Source organism: Procambarus clarkii, chromosome 10, assembly GCF_040958095.1.
Source record: "Procambarus clarkii isolate CNS0578487 chromosome 10, FALCON_Pclarkii_2.0, whole genome shotgun sequence".
Lineage (NCBI taxonomy): Eukaryota > Metazoa > Arthropoda > Malacostraca > Decapoda > Cambaridae > Procambarus > Procambarus clarkii.
The window spans coordinates 21,813,134-21,829,823 of NC_091159.1; the positions used below are offsets into that span (position 1 = coordinate 21,813,134).

General features: G+C 37.6%; 1 protein-coding gene across 1 annotated transcript in view; it reads left to right on the forward strand.

Annotated features, from left to right (window-relative positions):
* The first annotated feature begins 1,550 nt into the window (after positions 1-1,550).
* The window catches only part of LOC123746730 (Anion exchanger 2), a 148,820-nt gene continuing 133,680 nt past the window's right edge, over positions 1,551-16,690 (forward strand). The window contains 7 exon segments of the mRNA XM_069321710.1: positions 1,551-1,927; positions 2,170-2,288; positions 5,101-5,323; positions 7,047-7,162; positions 7,545-7,852; positions 10,565-10,675; positions 14,107-14,189. Coding sequence (XP_069177811.1) covers positions 2,259-2,288; positions 5,101-5,323; positions 7,047-7,162; positions 7,545-7,852; positions 10,565-10,675; positions 14,107-14,189 — 871 coding nt within the window. The 5' untranslated portion in view covers positions 1,551-1,927; positions 2,170-2,258.

Consider the following 16,690-nt stretch of genomic DNA (forward strand, 5'->3'; position numbering starts at 1 on the left):
CATACCGACTCTAAATCTTCGCTCCAGGCATTGTTATCCAGTCAGCACAGAAATAATATACAACTTCTCAGAAATTCAACATATAGGAAAAGAAGCCCATAATCGAGGGCTGTCAATCACCCTAAATTGGATACCAAGTCACATTGGCATAGATGGTAATGAAAAGGCAGACTCACTAGCAAAACTTGCCACTGCTCTACCTGTTGTACAGGTTCAAATACCTCCAAGTTTCTCACAGATTAAGGAGCAGATCAAGAAGAAAATATTCTCAACTATCAAAAGTCGCCACAGAGCCAAAGTAGCGGAAGGAAGATCCATTGCGATATGGTACGAACAAGCCACTGGGTACTACTCTTTCAAGCCTGGCAAAAAGATATCCAGAGATATTGCAGTAGCCACACACAGACTTAGACTTGGTTACAAGTGCTGCTGGGAGGTAATGAACCCAATAGTTAAAGAGTGTCACTTTTGTGAAACGGAAGCAGAGGCGCCACTATTGCATTACTTACTAGAATGTGAAGCTACTGAAGCCCTGTGCATCAAACTCAACATTAATCCAACGACAGCAGCTGCATTAGCTGCACATTCCACAGCGAGTGCAATGATTAGAAAAGCCGTTGAGGAATGGGACTCATTAGTGAGCATTCTGCATCTACATCCGCCACCAAGATAATGTTAATAAAACAAGATTAAAACCAGTGCACTAAAACAGAAGCGATAAATAAGCAGGGAAAAAGGAGAAATCCTCTCCTCCATTTTAAACTTAGACCCAAATATCACAGAAGCAAGGTTATCACGTATAACCAAACTCAATTACGGGCTCACCATAGCCCGTGCTACATGGACACTTCGTTCTGAGTAGCTATATCTGAAACAACAACAACAACAATGTTAGCATTAAGTAAAACTGTTTAGTGTTTTTAGATTACAGTTGTGTGTGTGTAAACTAAAGTCTTTGAAAATGTAATAAGTTATTACGAAACGCATTAAAGCGTCGCGTCAGACTAGAAATAAAAATGAATTTTGGAGAATTGATTTTTCAATTACCATCGACAGTAAAAAGAAACATAAGAAATATTGAGAAAATTCGTGTTAGAATTATTAAATCTTATTATTGTTATGTGAAAAGAGGCATTAGATGAAAGGAAATATGCCTATATATTTCTATCCCGCCTGGGAATCGAACTTGGGATCCCCGATTGTGAGCGGAGAACGAAGCCAACTGTACCACGAGATCCCGTGTATTGTTCAGCGCTGTCAAGCTTCACTACTTATCGGCGAAACTAGCTCCCAATTACTCAATAAATACAACATTTTTTATAATAAATGATTCGCCGTGTTGGTTGTAAAATTGCAACAGTTTTTTCTACTTTATTTGTAATGCAATTTCACTCAGCATATAATTTGCCTTCGTGATCATAATTCCGTAAATATTAAACGACTATTAGAACAACTGGCAATGTTACTTGTGTTGATGCAATACATGTTGGATATATACACCACCCGGCTTCACGGTGTTAAGTCTTGCCCTGAACCATTTTCAGGACTCCAGTATACTTGCCAGTTAGTCAGTAAGCTCCTGCGGTGACCTTAACAACCCTCCAGAGCTTGTTAGGGTTACTGAGCCTAACGTCAAACCTGTCAAAGTGTTACTGATTGATGGTGACTGAAGCATACTCGGCCCCGGGCTCTTGACACACCTGGCTACTCTAGCGTGTCGTGTGTCGCACCTCCAGCCTCACACTCAAGTACATATTACACTATACTCACATGGAATTTTTGCTTTTGGCAAAAAGGACAAATTAATTCGAGGGTGACAGCCCTTTCCACCACTGCCTACGGGATGGGTATGGGGTGCATAATAAAGAAATAAATTGAATTGGTGATAGACGTATTTGTGTGGGTTACGTTTGAGAGTCAGATATAGGTATGACACACTTCTCACTGGACTATGTTAATATTATTTCTTGTGTACAGTATATATGTATATGTATATATATATATATATATATATATATATATATATATATATATATATATATATATATATATATATATAATATATATATATATCCTGTGTAATTTATCTCCCGTATGATGCGATGTATAAATTATTTTGCTGTTTTGCTAAAAAAAATTCTCTAATTTGATTGGAATTTTCCCCGGCAGGTTTGGAGAAGTTGCATCAGTTGTCCTGGGCAGGGAGTGTCCAATACTACTACTGGTTTGGCAGCTAATAATTTCACCACGTTTTAAAGATGGAGAAGATATCCTCCCTGGCGAATATGGTGAGAATAATCTACTTCATGAGTGTCTTTCTTGATTTATTTGGAAGATTTTCCTTCATTTTGTTTGTGTAAGCAGACAAATAAAGTAGGCCTATGAAGTTATTTTCAAAATTGGAAAGGGAATGATTAATTTGTTTATACTGTACTATAATTAATTATATACTGTATTTCAATTCTTAGGAATTAATTGCATGTATATATAATCATTTGATTTTCTAGCAATAAATAGGCCTATATGACTAAATCGAATTTGATAAATAATTTATAGCCTATGCAGAAGCAGTGTTAGTGTACCAACCCATCTTCCAGCCAAGCAATGTCAACTACTGTGCTAATTGATGTAAATTTAATGTCGGTATTTGACTTGTACACCTGACAACCAACTGGCAGGATAAGCTTTGTCATACTTCAATTACTGTAACTTATAATTCTTATTAATTCATAACTTATATTTAATATAATATACAATACAGTGTGTTTACTGTTCTGTCAGGGTATCATATCAAGTTCAAGTATGTTTATTGAGACAAGAAAAAAAACTTCTCAAAGGGATAGAGTAGCTTAGGCTATTTCTACCCCCCTGGGTATCATATAAAATACCAGCAGTATATAGACCTCCTTCATGTATAGTCAACTCCTTTACTCTATACTTTCACACTTTATAATGATAAACAACACCAAATGTAAATCAGTATTATCTACAGTATTGTGAGTTTACACAGTTATTCTAGGTGAGGTTAAGTAAGGTATTTTGGTTATATTTCTTTTGTGTTTACATGATGAAAGCGAACAAAGCACATTTTGAGTTGTAGTTTTGAACATGGTTAACTGTACTTTGAAAAATAATTAATAATAATAATAATAATAATAATTTATTTGCAAAAAGGTACAATGGGTTGGTGAGATTACATAATACTGTATTGGTGTTTTTACATTCATGCAAAACCACTAACACGCATAGTGTTTCAGGCAGAGCCTTAATCCAACATTACTTAAGTTAAGGTAATGTTAACATTACTTAATCATTACTACTGACATGTGTAGCTAGAACTTGTCTTGTGAACCTGGCCACCGTTTGTACCAATGATGGGTTGTATATAAGACTTAATCTCTGATATCTTTAGGAGAAATTTAATGATATAATTGCAAGGTTAACTTTATTGATTTAGTCAGTTTTGTAAATTTGTGTGTATGATATTTTTAGAGTTAATTTAATTTTTTTTAATGGAACCCATACCCATCGTGAGTGCTGCCAAAATGTAGGTTACAGGTAATATACTTAATATGCACACAAAATCTTTATTTATATGTTACTTGTGTGTTTTAAATAAGCAAAACATATATGATATCATTTGCTTTTAAGAAAAAAAGCCAAAAAACATGCAATAAATAGCCAAAACTCCAATTATTTGGAAAGCTAGATTATTCGGAAATTAGGATCAGCTCGAGGACTATACCATCTTGGTGTCTCAAAATTTCTAGTGAGGTTTGAGGAGATTCCAGGTTGTGCATCTTTGAAGCACATCGCCATAGATGGAGGCACACATGTCGGGTAACTCAGGATGCTGGTTAGATTTGGCCCGCTGGCTCCAAAGATTTTCTCATAGTACAGTATCATGGTACCACAATCATGGTATTGTGATTTCTTTTTGGAGGTTGCAATATACATTATACTTATTATAAACAAAATACCTTACATTAACTTGGTCATTTACCTTCTTGTAGCACATGCTGGGTGGTCTTGATAAACCAGCGGCAGTAAGATGCTGTTACAGTATTGTGTACTGTAATGAGATTGGTTAATCTTCTGCAGTTATCCTGAATTGGCCTTTTAAGTCCTCAATGTTCATGATTAATGCCATTCTTTCAGCTACAGACTGTGCACCACCCCAGGGTACAATGCTGCTGTACAATAATTGGCAATTTTTGTCAACCTTGTGTTCAAAAGGTTGCAATATTTTGTCACTTCTTTCCACTACTACTCTCCACATTATTCACAATCTTTATGAGCTGCATCCTTTACATTTTTATATTGGAAACAACACTAGTACTATTATCAAACACCTCTGCTAGCGGCTTTACTCCATAGCTACAGTTACAATTATGGAATAATTCAGCCTTGTTGTCCAGGATAAGGAATTTCCTGTTACTCTTGTCTGATATATTCTTGCTGCACAACATTACTTCAACTTGCAAATATTATAATGATATATAGGAGAGAAAAACTAGTGAAAATGCTTTGGTAAGGAGAGATTAACCCACATTCTCACAATGTGGGAATTAACACAAGGAAAATGTTTGGTTGGTTCATGTGCCCTCACAGTAGGTCTGGATACCTCGGCAAAACTGTCACATGAACAAAATCTTACATACAATTTAAAGTAGAGTAAAAGTTTAGTAAAAGATTTCTGAAATATATACTTGCATTACTGTACTGTATTATAAATAATAATAATTACAAATAAATCAAATACAGTAATAAAAATAAACAAAACAAGAAAAAAATTAAAATTTTGGAAATTACTGTCATGAACAGACAATCCAGATGTCACTGCATCCTCCTTCAGAATCCAGATTATTTTTCTGAGAAATCAGAATTTGAAGAGGAAATCCAACTGGTGGATTGATCAGTCATTTAAACAGTTCTGTTATATGGAGGTCCAGGTTTTCGAGGGTGCAGAGTATATTGTATGCATTTGTAAAACCATGTTGGAATTGCTTGTTAAAATATACAATATTTGATACATTTTGATAAGTACTGTATTCATACAAATTTGTAACATTCTTTTATTAACATTTTGTTTTGTTTCAGTCGCCAGTCTATGATGATGGGACTAAAAAGAAAAAGCAGTCTACTGAGCAACTAAATGAGGACATGGAGAGGATGTTTGAGAGTGAAGGAACATTGGAAGATTTTTCATTGAGCCAGCTTAATGCCCAAGACAGAGAATCTGCTCCATGGTCACCTGGATATAATGAAGAATTACAGGTGTACGAAACTGATGATCTACGGATTCGCGACTCTGATATTAAATGTAAGGATTTTTTTTAATCCAAGGTTCGATATTTCATGGATATACAGTAGTATTGGCAAGCATTATAATACTGTACTGTATATTGTAATGTCTTCATTTACTTTGCTTATGTTTAAACTTGTGTATCTATGCAGAGTACAGTACTATAAACATTTTGCTGGCTAATTCAAGCTGTACTCAAATATATTTTTCAAGAATTGTTCACTTACAGAAGCCATATATGGACTGCATACAATATTGCTTCACATTCCATGTAACTAAATACCTGTATGCATAAGTTGTCATATTCTCCTTAAATTCTTACTTCACAGACTGCATGATTTTTGAGTATCAGAGGGCACTAATGTAATTGATTTTCAATGAATAAAATAATTAATTTTTTGTATTATTTATACTGTACTCATTATAGGTTATTTATAATATTTAGAATAGTTTATTATTTATATATATATATATATATATATATATATGTCGTACCTAGTAGCCAGAACGCACTTCTCAGCCTACTATGCAAGGCCCAATTTGCCTAATAAGCCAAGTTTTCATGAATTAATTGTTTTTCGACTACCTAACCTAACCTAACTTTTTCGGCTACATAACCTAACCTATAAAGATAGGTTAGGTAGGGTTGGTTAGGTTCGGTCATATATCTACGTTAATTTTAACTTCAATAAAAAAAAATTGACCTCATACATAATGAAATGGGTAGCTTTATCATTTCATAAGAAAAAAATTAGAGAAAATATATTAATTCAGTAAAACTTGGCTTATTAGGCAAATCAGGCCTTGCATAGTAGGCCGAGAAGTGCATTCTGGCTACTAGGTACGACATATATATATATATATATATATATAATATATATATATATTATATAATATATATTATATAATATATATTATATAATATATATATATATAATATATATATAACAGCTCTAGCAAACTAGAAAAGGTAGCCATCCTATAAATAATTTTTTTTGCAGCTAGTTATAAAAATGTTTTAAAATATTTTTATGTAAATATTTTTCAAATTAAATGGCTGTAAAAGATTTATTATGATATTATGATACAGGAAAGCATAAGTTGACACATACTATCGGTTGGGCTATAATTAACTTTGTTCTGGGTAGTTTTAATTTTTCTGACCCCATGTAGTGGCACATATCTGCCCGGCCAATTTTTCCCCATCCCATGTAATGGCACGCTTCTGCCCAGCAGTGATTTGACACTATGTAGTGGCACTCGTCTGCCTAGCAGTGTTTTTCCAACCCTATGAGTTGGCATGCTTCTGGCTAGCCATGTTTTCCAACTCTATGGTATTCATCTAGGTTAATATTCATTATACAGTACTGTACTGTTCCTGGCATGAATGTTACATTGTAATTTTTTGTTAAAAAGATTTGTCATTAATTTATAAATTTGCTTTCTGTAATACATTCAAGTCAAACTAGAATGAGAAGTTTCAACAGGCATTGTGAGTAGGAGGACATTATAAACAGCTGTCAGATAGCTTGAAAGGATTTCAATGTAAGAAAATATCTTTCTTAAAGGTAACTTTAGAAATGTGGTAGTTTGTTGAAACACACAATCCAGTTTTCTCTATTTGTGTACACATGGAGAACATTTTGTTGTAACTATTCACATGCTTTGAAAAATGCCTATGGATTACTAGTTATTTTAATGATTATGTACTTTTAAAAAATAATAACAACATTTATTACAGTTCATCGAAGTGATACTTTCCCTCATGTCCATCACCCCTTGAGGCCGCACCACCATCGTAGGGGTAGCCGCAAGGGTAGTCAGAGTGAAGATGCTCAACCATCATACACTCGCTTGGTGAGATATTGGAAACATAGTTCTCTGTAGGACGATAAATATTGATTTATTTTTAAATTACAGGTGTTAAAACAGAAAATATGATGCTGATTAATTAAGCCTATGAATCTTAAAAAATATATATTTTATTTTTGTTTTATTGACAATTTGAATAGCATGTGTTATATTTGATAAGGCAGAAGCTCAAGTTAGTGTTTAGAATAGTATGTACAGTACTGATATCTACCTCAGAAGTTTAATGTACTGCTCTCCATTATTTTTATTGTCATAATGTACAATGTTTAGTCTGATGAAGTAGTTAATTGTTACATCTGGGTGAAAACAGTATTAGTAAACAAAAGGCATACATTCATATATAATTAAATTTGCTCATTATCAACAGGACAAGCAAGAGGAGAATGAGGAGGAGGAAAAAAATGAAAATATAGCAGGTTCCTCTCAGATGGACATGCCACCAGTACCCTCCTCTCGGGTGGACACGCCACTGGTGCCCTCTTCTCAGGTGGACTCGCCACCAGTGCCCTCCTCTCGGGTGGGCACGCCACCAGTGCCCTCCTCTCGGGTGGACACGCCATTAGTGCCCTCCTTTCAATTGGGCACACCACCACCATCCTCGTTTCAAATGAGCACACCACCAGTGACCACCTTTCAAGTGGGAACGCCAGAAACTACTAGAAAAACCACGTTTGGGTGAGTTGCTTTGTTTTATCTAGATATTACAGTACTGCAGTCACAATAAATGTCGACTCTTGTACTCATTTTTATCCTTATATGTGATTGGTGCTCTTAAATAGTCAGCATCATTATCGTGTTTCCTGTTTACCTGGAATGGGTAGGAACTGTTCCAATTGGAAATAGGAAGGCAGCCTAGGCCAAAAATAGATAAAAGTTCTGACAAAAATATACTCGTCCATTTATTGCATTATTCCATCTACAGTAATTAATGTTATGTAGAATTGGCACAAGCACACTTCAGTAAAACATCCACATCAGTATATCTGCTTGATTTATTATCTTAAAGAAATGGTAAACAATCACTCCCCCACTCTGTTCACTTGGCCTGGACGGTAGAGCGACGGTCTTGCTTCGTTCAGGTCGGCATTCAATCCCTGACTATCCAAGTGGTTGGGCATCATTCCTTTTCCCTCGTCCCATCACAAATCCATATCCTGGCCCCTTGTAAGTCCTGTGTAGTCGTAATGGATTGGCACTTTCTCCTGATAATTCCCTTCCCTCCCCTTACTCCCATCAAACTTATTCCACTTAGACTTATTCCACACCACATTACGAGGAGAGGCTAGAGGCGTTAAATATGCCAAAGCTAGAAAATAGAAGAAATAGAGGTGATATTATCACCAATTACAAAATAATAACAGAAATCTAAGAAATTGACAAAGAGGAATTCCTGAAACCAGCAACTTCAAGAACAAGAGGACACAGATTCAAGTTAAGTAAACAGGTGCCAAAAAATTATTAGAAAGTTTTCTTTTACAAACAGAGTGGTAGATAGTTGGAACAAGTTAAGTGAGAAGGTGGTGGAGGCCAAAACTGTCAGTAGTTTCAGAGCATTATGCGACCAAGCGTATTGGGAAGATGGAACACCACGAGCGTAACTCTCATCCTGTAACTACACTTAAGTAATCACGTCTTGTGCACTGATTATACTTGATCTCGGCTTCCTCACGTGTTCACTCGCCATATCTGTCCATTTCTTCATTGAAACTTCCTCTTTCCTCCTTGCATACACTTTATGCAAGGAGGATACTCTCTGCTTGATCATTATTCATTTGGTGTGATCGAACCTAAATACACTACTTTTGCACTCCATACCTGTCCATGACATCGCTTGCATTATTCTATTAACACCACAAATACATTGCATTTAGATATATATTTTATCTACAAGAGTAAGGCTCAAAAGCAAATGGATAATAGAGTTTTATGAATATTATGCATGTATTGAATATAAGAAAAATATTGTATATAAATATATACTTGACCTAAAGGTGTTTTTTGGTCCTCATAAGATGATGTAAGAAAATAGAAGAGGGAAGATCTGTTACTGAGAAGCTGCTGTAGTTCACTGAAAGCCGATGGTTGAACTTTGAGCACCCAGCAGTTGCTATTGACATGATGCGAATGTTAGGATGCAATTTCAATTTGTGATAATGGTACTATACTACACAGTAACCCCAGTGAATATGAGGACTATAGGGATATGGAATATGTGAATGTTGTATAAATGCTGTACTGTACAGTACTTAATTCATTTCCATCATACACTAAAGTAATACCGTTTTTAAAGAATTCTTACCATGGCCATCTTCATGACAACTATGGATCCTCCTTGATGTATCATTTCAACTCTGTAAGTTGCTAATGAGTTTGACTGTGTGCCTGAGCAAAGGCCAACCTGAGGTAAGAAGCCTTGTACCTCATTATACTATGCTCTAAATGATGGTAGTCTTAATTGACATAATTAATCAAGACCATTTAATCATCACCAGGTGTTACCTTTCTATTGAACCAAGAGAAGGAATTTGGTTAGTGGTGGGTTTGGCATAAAGAATTTAGACTGGAGCTAGTGAGATCAGTAGTGGCAGATTATTTGTAATTTTAACAAGTGATTAATTTAAAGAGAATTAATGCCCAGATGTTACCATAATTTATTGATATAATTGCACCACCTACTGACAATTAAACAATTTGGATTTGGCTACACTTTACGTAAAGCCTAAGTAAAGAGTCTACTGTTTGTAAGTTTTACAGAAAGCGGCACAGGTTCAATGATTGAACTTTAACTGGCCCACATGTGCAGCAGTACACACAGAATATGGAGTACCTGGGAACACAAAAAGGCTTTAGCATAGTAGAGGCTAGAGTAAATGGGCGGAAAACAGTTGACTTAGGCAAATTACCAGTAGGATATGCGGTGGGTGGCAACACTGGCTACTAATAGATGACTTGGTTTATGACTCTGGTTCTTCCCACATGGTTGATGCATTGTATTGGTCTTCCTACAAAAGAGCTGGCATGCTCTATATTCTTGTGCTAAATGGGGTTGTTGTTGTTGATTTAGTGGTGATGACGATTGTGGGATCGGGTGCACCCTTGCCATGGGGTACCTGGTGGTGCCCGGTGCTTGGGTCACTTGTCAACACGTCTGGGTTGACCTGGTCATCAAGGCCCTCCCAACTCACTGATACAGTTTGTGCTATCACTGTATATTCCAGTATAGCCTCCTATTTATGGTGAACAGTATTTTGAACGATTCCTGTTTGAGATTCCTGAAGACTGGCCTAATGTGTGGGAGATAGAGTAGTTGTGTTATGTTCATGTACACATATGCATAATTTTCATTTGCTCTTTTTATATTACTATATATAATAATTACACTTACAGAATGGAGGGAAGCAGTCTCCCCAAATCGATTTTATGCAGAGACGTCTCTTCAGGTCAAGAATCGGACGAGGAGGAGAATTATCCATTACTAGCAGATGATCCTAAGCTCAGGTATTTCATATTTGAGATTTGACTACCTTTTATAGTATTAGATAACAAATTTATTAAATTTGTTTGACTTTTCAATGTTGGGGACAGGAAGTGTTTGACTTATTGAGATCCCGAAAGTTGTAGACCTAGACCAATTTCCCAAGATGCAACCCATAAGACACCAAAAACCAAAGCATGGAAAAACAATCACTTAAGTCCCAAAACTAGGTCTTATGGAACCATGAAAATTATGGTACCCTGAAGAGAAGTTTATCGACTTGATGCACATCAACCCTAAATGAAAACTTTTCACTTCTAAAGTTGACACACAAAGGGCCTGTGTACACACACATACACACACACACACACACACACACACACACACACACACACACACACACACACACACACACACACACACACACACACACACACACACACACACACACAAAAGCAAAATTAGTAGATGTTATAGACAGGAATTTCCTGACACAACATGTGAAGGAAGACACAAGGGAAAGAGGAGGAGATGCACCGAGCCTATTAGACCTGATTTTCACCCAGAACGTAGAAGATATCGAGAATTTAGAGCATGAAATACCTCTAGGGGCCAGTGACCATTGTGTCCTAGTCTTTGACTACATGATGGAATTCAAAATTATGACCATGGGACAAGAGATCTGGGAAAGGAGAGCTGACTACAGGAAAGGGGACTATATGAGGATAAGGGACTATCTGGGTGAAGTGCAGTGGGAGGAAGAAATTAGAGGAAAAACAGTCCAAGATATGATGGACCTAGTCATACAGAAATGCCAGGAGGCCGAAGAGAGATTTATACCAACGGTAAAGGGAAAAAATAAGAAGGAATATAATAACCCATGGTTTAATAGACAGTGTCAGGAAGCAAAAATGGCCAGCAGGCGGGAGTGGAGGAAGTACAGAAGACAAAGAACAGAGGACAACAGAAGCAGATACAACAGAGCTAGGAACGATTACATTAACATAAGACGAACATCGGAAAGGGACTATGAGAACGATATTGCAATCAAAGCGAAAAAACAACCTAAGTTACTACACAGTCATATAAGAAGAAAAATGTCGGTGAACGACCAAGTGACAAGACTAAGGAAGACAGAGGGGGCATATACTGAAAGTGACAAGGAAATCTGCGAGGCACTGAATGCCAGTTTCCATGGAGTGTTCACTACCGAGCCTGAGCAGCTCCCATTGTTGGAAGGGGTTACCCTAGATGAAAGACTATCAGATATAGAGGTGACAGCAGAGGAGGTAATGAAACAGTTGACAACTCTAGATGCAACTAAAGCAGTTGGACCAGACAAAGTATCACCGTGGATACTAAAAGAAGCAGCACAGGCCCTCAGTGTGCCTCTGGCAATGATCTTTAATGAGTCACTTATGTCAGGAGAATTGCCCAGTTGCTGGAAGAAGGCAAATGTCGTGCCGATCTTCAAGAAAGGAGATAGGGAGGAGGCACTTAACTACAGACCTGTATCACTGACAAGCATCCCCTGTAAAATACTGGAAAGAATAATTAGGCTACGACTGGTTGCACACCTGGAGAACATTAGGTTTGTGAACAAACATCAACATGGGTTCTGGACAGGGAAATCGTGCCTAACAAACCTTCTGGAATTCTATGATAAAATAACGAGGATAAGACAGGACAGAGATGGTTGGGCAGACTGCATATTTCTGGACTGCCAAAAAGCCTTTGATACAGTACCGCACATGAGACTGCTGTTCAAGCTCGAGAGGCAGGCGGGGGTGGGGGGAAAGGTCCTAGAATGGATAAGGAACTACCTAACAGGAAGGAGCCAAAGAGTTACGGTAAGGGGCGAGAAGTCGGACTGGCGAACAGTAACAAGTGGAGTACCACAAGGATCGGTGCTGGGACCAATTCTATTTCTTGTATATGTTAACGACATGTTTACAGGCGTAGAGTCCTACATGTCGATGTTTGCGGATGATGCAAAGTTGATGAGAAGAGTTGTGACAGATGAGGATTGCAGGATCCTCCAAGAGGACCTGAACAGATTGCAGAGATGGTCAGAGAAATGGCTACTAGAATTCAACACGAGCAAATGTAAAGTTATGGAAATGGGACTAGGAGATAGGAGACCAAAGGGACAGTACACAATGAAGGGGAACAGCCTACCTGTAACGACGCGTGAAAGAGACCTGGGGGTGGACGTAACACCTAATCTATCTCCTGAGGCACATATTAATAGGATAACGACAGCAGCGTACTCTACACTGGCAAAAGTTAGAACATCATTCAGAAACCTAAGTAAGGAGGCATTTAGGGCGCTTTACACTGCCTACGTAAGGCCAGTCTTAGAGTATGCCGCCTCATCATGGAGTCCCCATCTGAAGAAGCATATAATGAAACTGGAAAAGGTTCAGAGGTTTGCAACGAGACTCGTCCCAGAGCTACGAGGGATGGGGTATGAAGAGCGCCTGAGGGAACTGTGCCTTACGACACTAGAAAGAAGAAGGGAGAGGGGGGACATGATAGGAACGTATAAGATACTCAGAGGAATTGACAGAGTGGACATAGACGAAATGTTCACACGGAATAGTAACAGAACGAGAGGACATGGGTGGAAGCTTGAAACTCAGATGAGTCACAGAGATGTAAGGAAGTTTTCTTTTAGCGTGAGAGTAGTGGGGAAATGGAATGCACTTCAGGAACAGGTTGTGGAAGCAAATACTATTCATAATTTTAAAACCAGGTATGATAGGGAAATGGGACAGGAGTCATTGCTGTAAACAACCGATGCTCGAAAGGCGGGATCCAAGAGTCAATGCTCGATCCTGCAAGCACATATAGGTGAGTACATATAGGTGAGTACACACACAGAGGAAGTGTTTATTTATAGCAGAATGCCATTGCGCAGTGAAATAAAAGTTTCTAAGGATAAACGCAATTAACTTTGTTGAATCCTTGTCTCCACCTACATTTAACTGAACTGGGAACCACTCAGGAAGAATGTAACTAGGTATGAAAATGTACAGAATCTGCAGCCATTAAACACAACTATGCTATCAAAATGAATTGAGAAAATTTAATCATTGCAATACTTGTTAGGTTACTATTATAGAAATATATATTGTGATGTATTTAATTCCTCAACTTTCTAGCCTTGCCTCATCTTCATCTCTCCATTTTTCCCATTACTGCATGAGCATCTAACCTTGTATATAATATCTCTTGGATTTGATAAGGTCCTTGCATACAAAATTTTATTTGCAAATAGCCTAGTCTCTTGTTTTTGTTTTGCTAATACCATTATTCATGTACTTTGTTCAACCAATAAATATAAATACTGGTAGTAATAAATTATTTGGATGATAATACTAATAGTTCAGTATGTTCAAATGGAGAGTATAGTTTTGGATTATAAAAACTGCATACTGTACTTCTTTTCCAGACCCTGCATTCGGCCAATGGAATCTGATTTACAGTATATTGATGACTCAACTCGTAAGAAGAATCGTGTCCAGTTTGAAATTGGTAGGTGTGGCTGACAGATTTATGATTCTAATTTAGTATCTTGAATCTTTATACCCCTATCCTCACCTGCATACTTTGTGTTGAACTGTTCTGTATTCCAGTTGCTATTTCTTGTTCTCTACCAGTCGGTTGCTCTCTTAAGCAATTGCCTGCCCTTCATAACAGGATCAAAACAGGCCAGCTTGATGTTTACTTTCTTGTGCAGTGAGGATCTTTTATAAATGTCTCTCGTCAGGTGATAGTAGCAAAAGATACACTCTGAAGAAAACCTTTATTAAGCCTAGAATGATTCGTGAAGATTTATTCACCTATAGTATGCTCAAGAGCCCGTCCAAGCAATACTCGGTGGTGTTTCATTGTGCTGTGGCTGATGGTAGGTGTGAGGTGGTTAATAAGCCGTTACTTGGTTATTTTTTATAATACTGGTATGGGTTCATAACTAGTGGACCCAGCATGGTGGCCATCCTGCTCTCTCTGTTTACATAGATGGCATGTGAAAAACAGCAAAAAAAAAAAAAAAAAAAAAAAAAAAAAAATGAGCAGCAGCATCTGCTCTGAACATTTACCTGAATTTAACTGAGGGAGGCCCCACTCTCTAGTGGCTTGTCAAGCTGCCGGCTTCCAGTCCTTGTCAAAATGTTCCCACATTTGTCTTGATGATTTTGTCGAGCTGGATTTTGAAATTCGGCAGGATTTTGATATTTACGGCTTCGGTAGGTACTCGCCTAGTTGTACTTGCCTAGTTGTACTCACCTAGTTGTGCTTGCAAGGGTTGAACTTTGGCTCTTTGGTCCTGCATCTCATCTGTCAATCAACTGATGTACAGATTCCTGAGCCTACTGGACTCTATTATATCTAAATTTGAAACTGTATATGGAGTCTGTCTCCACCACATCACTGCCTAATGCATTGCCTAAGGTAGGCAAGTCCATGGGTTTATAACTATTTGAGTGAAAGAGCATCTCCTGTTTTCTGTCCTGCATTGTGGCTTGTTGAGCTTGCAACCATTGCTCCTTGTTCATGTTATATCTGACCTTTTAAAAAAGTGTTCTAGATCTTGGTGACCTGTTCTAGCCAGGTGACTAAAATCATCCTTGAACTAAGTCAACTCTCATACCAGGAAAGGTTGAGAGCAACAGGGATAAGAACACTGCAAACCAGACATGACAGGGCTGATCTCATTCCAACTTTTAAAATATTGAACAATTTGGAGGATTTTGGATCATCCTCCAAATTGTTCAATATTTTAAAAGTTGGAATGAGATCAGCCCTGTCATATCTGGTTTGCAGTGTTCTTATCCCTGTTGCTCTCAACCTTTCCTGGTATGAGAGTTGACTTAGTTCAAGAATGATTTTAGTCACCTGGCACTGAACTTTCTCCAAAGCAAAAATGTCCTTCTGAAGATATCTCCATGCTTGGACACAATAATCCAAGTGGGGTGCACCAGAGATTTATACTGCTGTATAATTACCTTCATGCTGAGGCTGCTTCTGGATCTGCTCTTCAGCATGTGCCTTCCATTTTTGTACTTACAGTAGTCATAGTTAGCACCTTTCATAACTCGTGCATAAAGGATCAACTGATTGACATAGCTATGCTTGGACTCTAGATGAAAACTAGATGAAGATTTTGAGCAACCTTTCAGTTGCTTCTCTTCCTTTATTTTGTTATCAAGTTTTCCTGTGCTGTCTGGAGGCTTTAGTCGGGCTAAATATTAGGTGGGCAGCTTCGTACTATTGTGTTGACATGTAGTTGGTGACATCTTTTGGTGTTCGAAGGTAGTGACCAATTGTGCCAACAAACAGTTAGCAGAGCATTACTTCGTGAGCTCTTTGAGGCTAAGTAATACTTGGATGGGATTTTGAGTGATGATCAATAGGCTTTCTGGAGGTCATTTGGGGCTGGATAGAACAGCTTTCCATTATCTTTCTTGTTCCAGTATGACTTGGAAGAAACATTTTGAAAAGACCCTTACTGTGGCAGAGCCCCAATTTTGACCTGTCCAAGCTGTGTCTGGACTGTATTGTACTTGGGAAAGAACAGAACGTTTTCTAAGGAATCGGCTGAGTGACTAGCTCAGAATGGAGCATTTTAGTCTACATTCAGACATGGTTTTATAAGTTTTAAATGTTCCACCATATATGTAATGCCAAAACTCCATATGTGATGCTGCAGTATCAGAAAAGGAACATTTCTTTTACTATATATTGGTAAACATGCTGTTGAAGAGCATTTTGTAAAGTATTTTTCCAGGCAAACTCCTTCAGTAGCTTCCCAAGCCTGCACACACACACTATTCATTACCAAGTAGACTTTGGCATTGTCAGGTATCCTAGAAGATTCTCTTTGCTTACAAGAGATGAGGGCCTTTGCAATCTCCCATTGTCTCTTCATTGAGGCAGGTAGAATATGGGGATCAGAAATCAAACTGTATTGAGGCAAATAGCCATAACTGCAATGAAAGGATGTCCCAAGACAATCCTGTTTCCGCTTACAAATA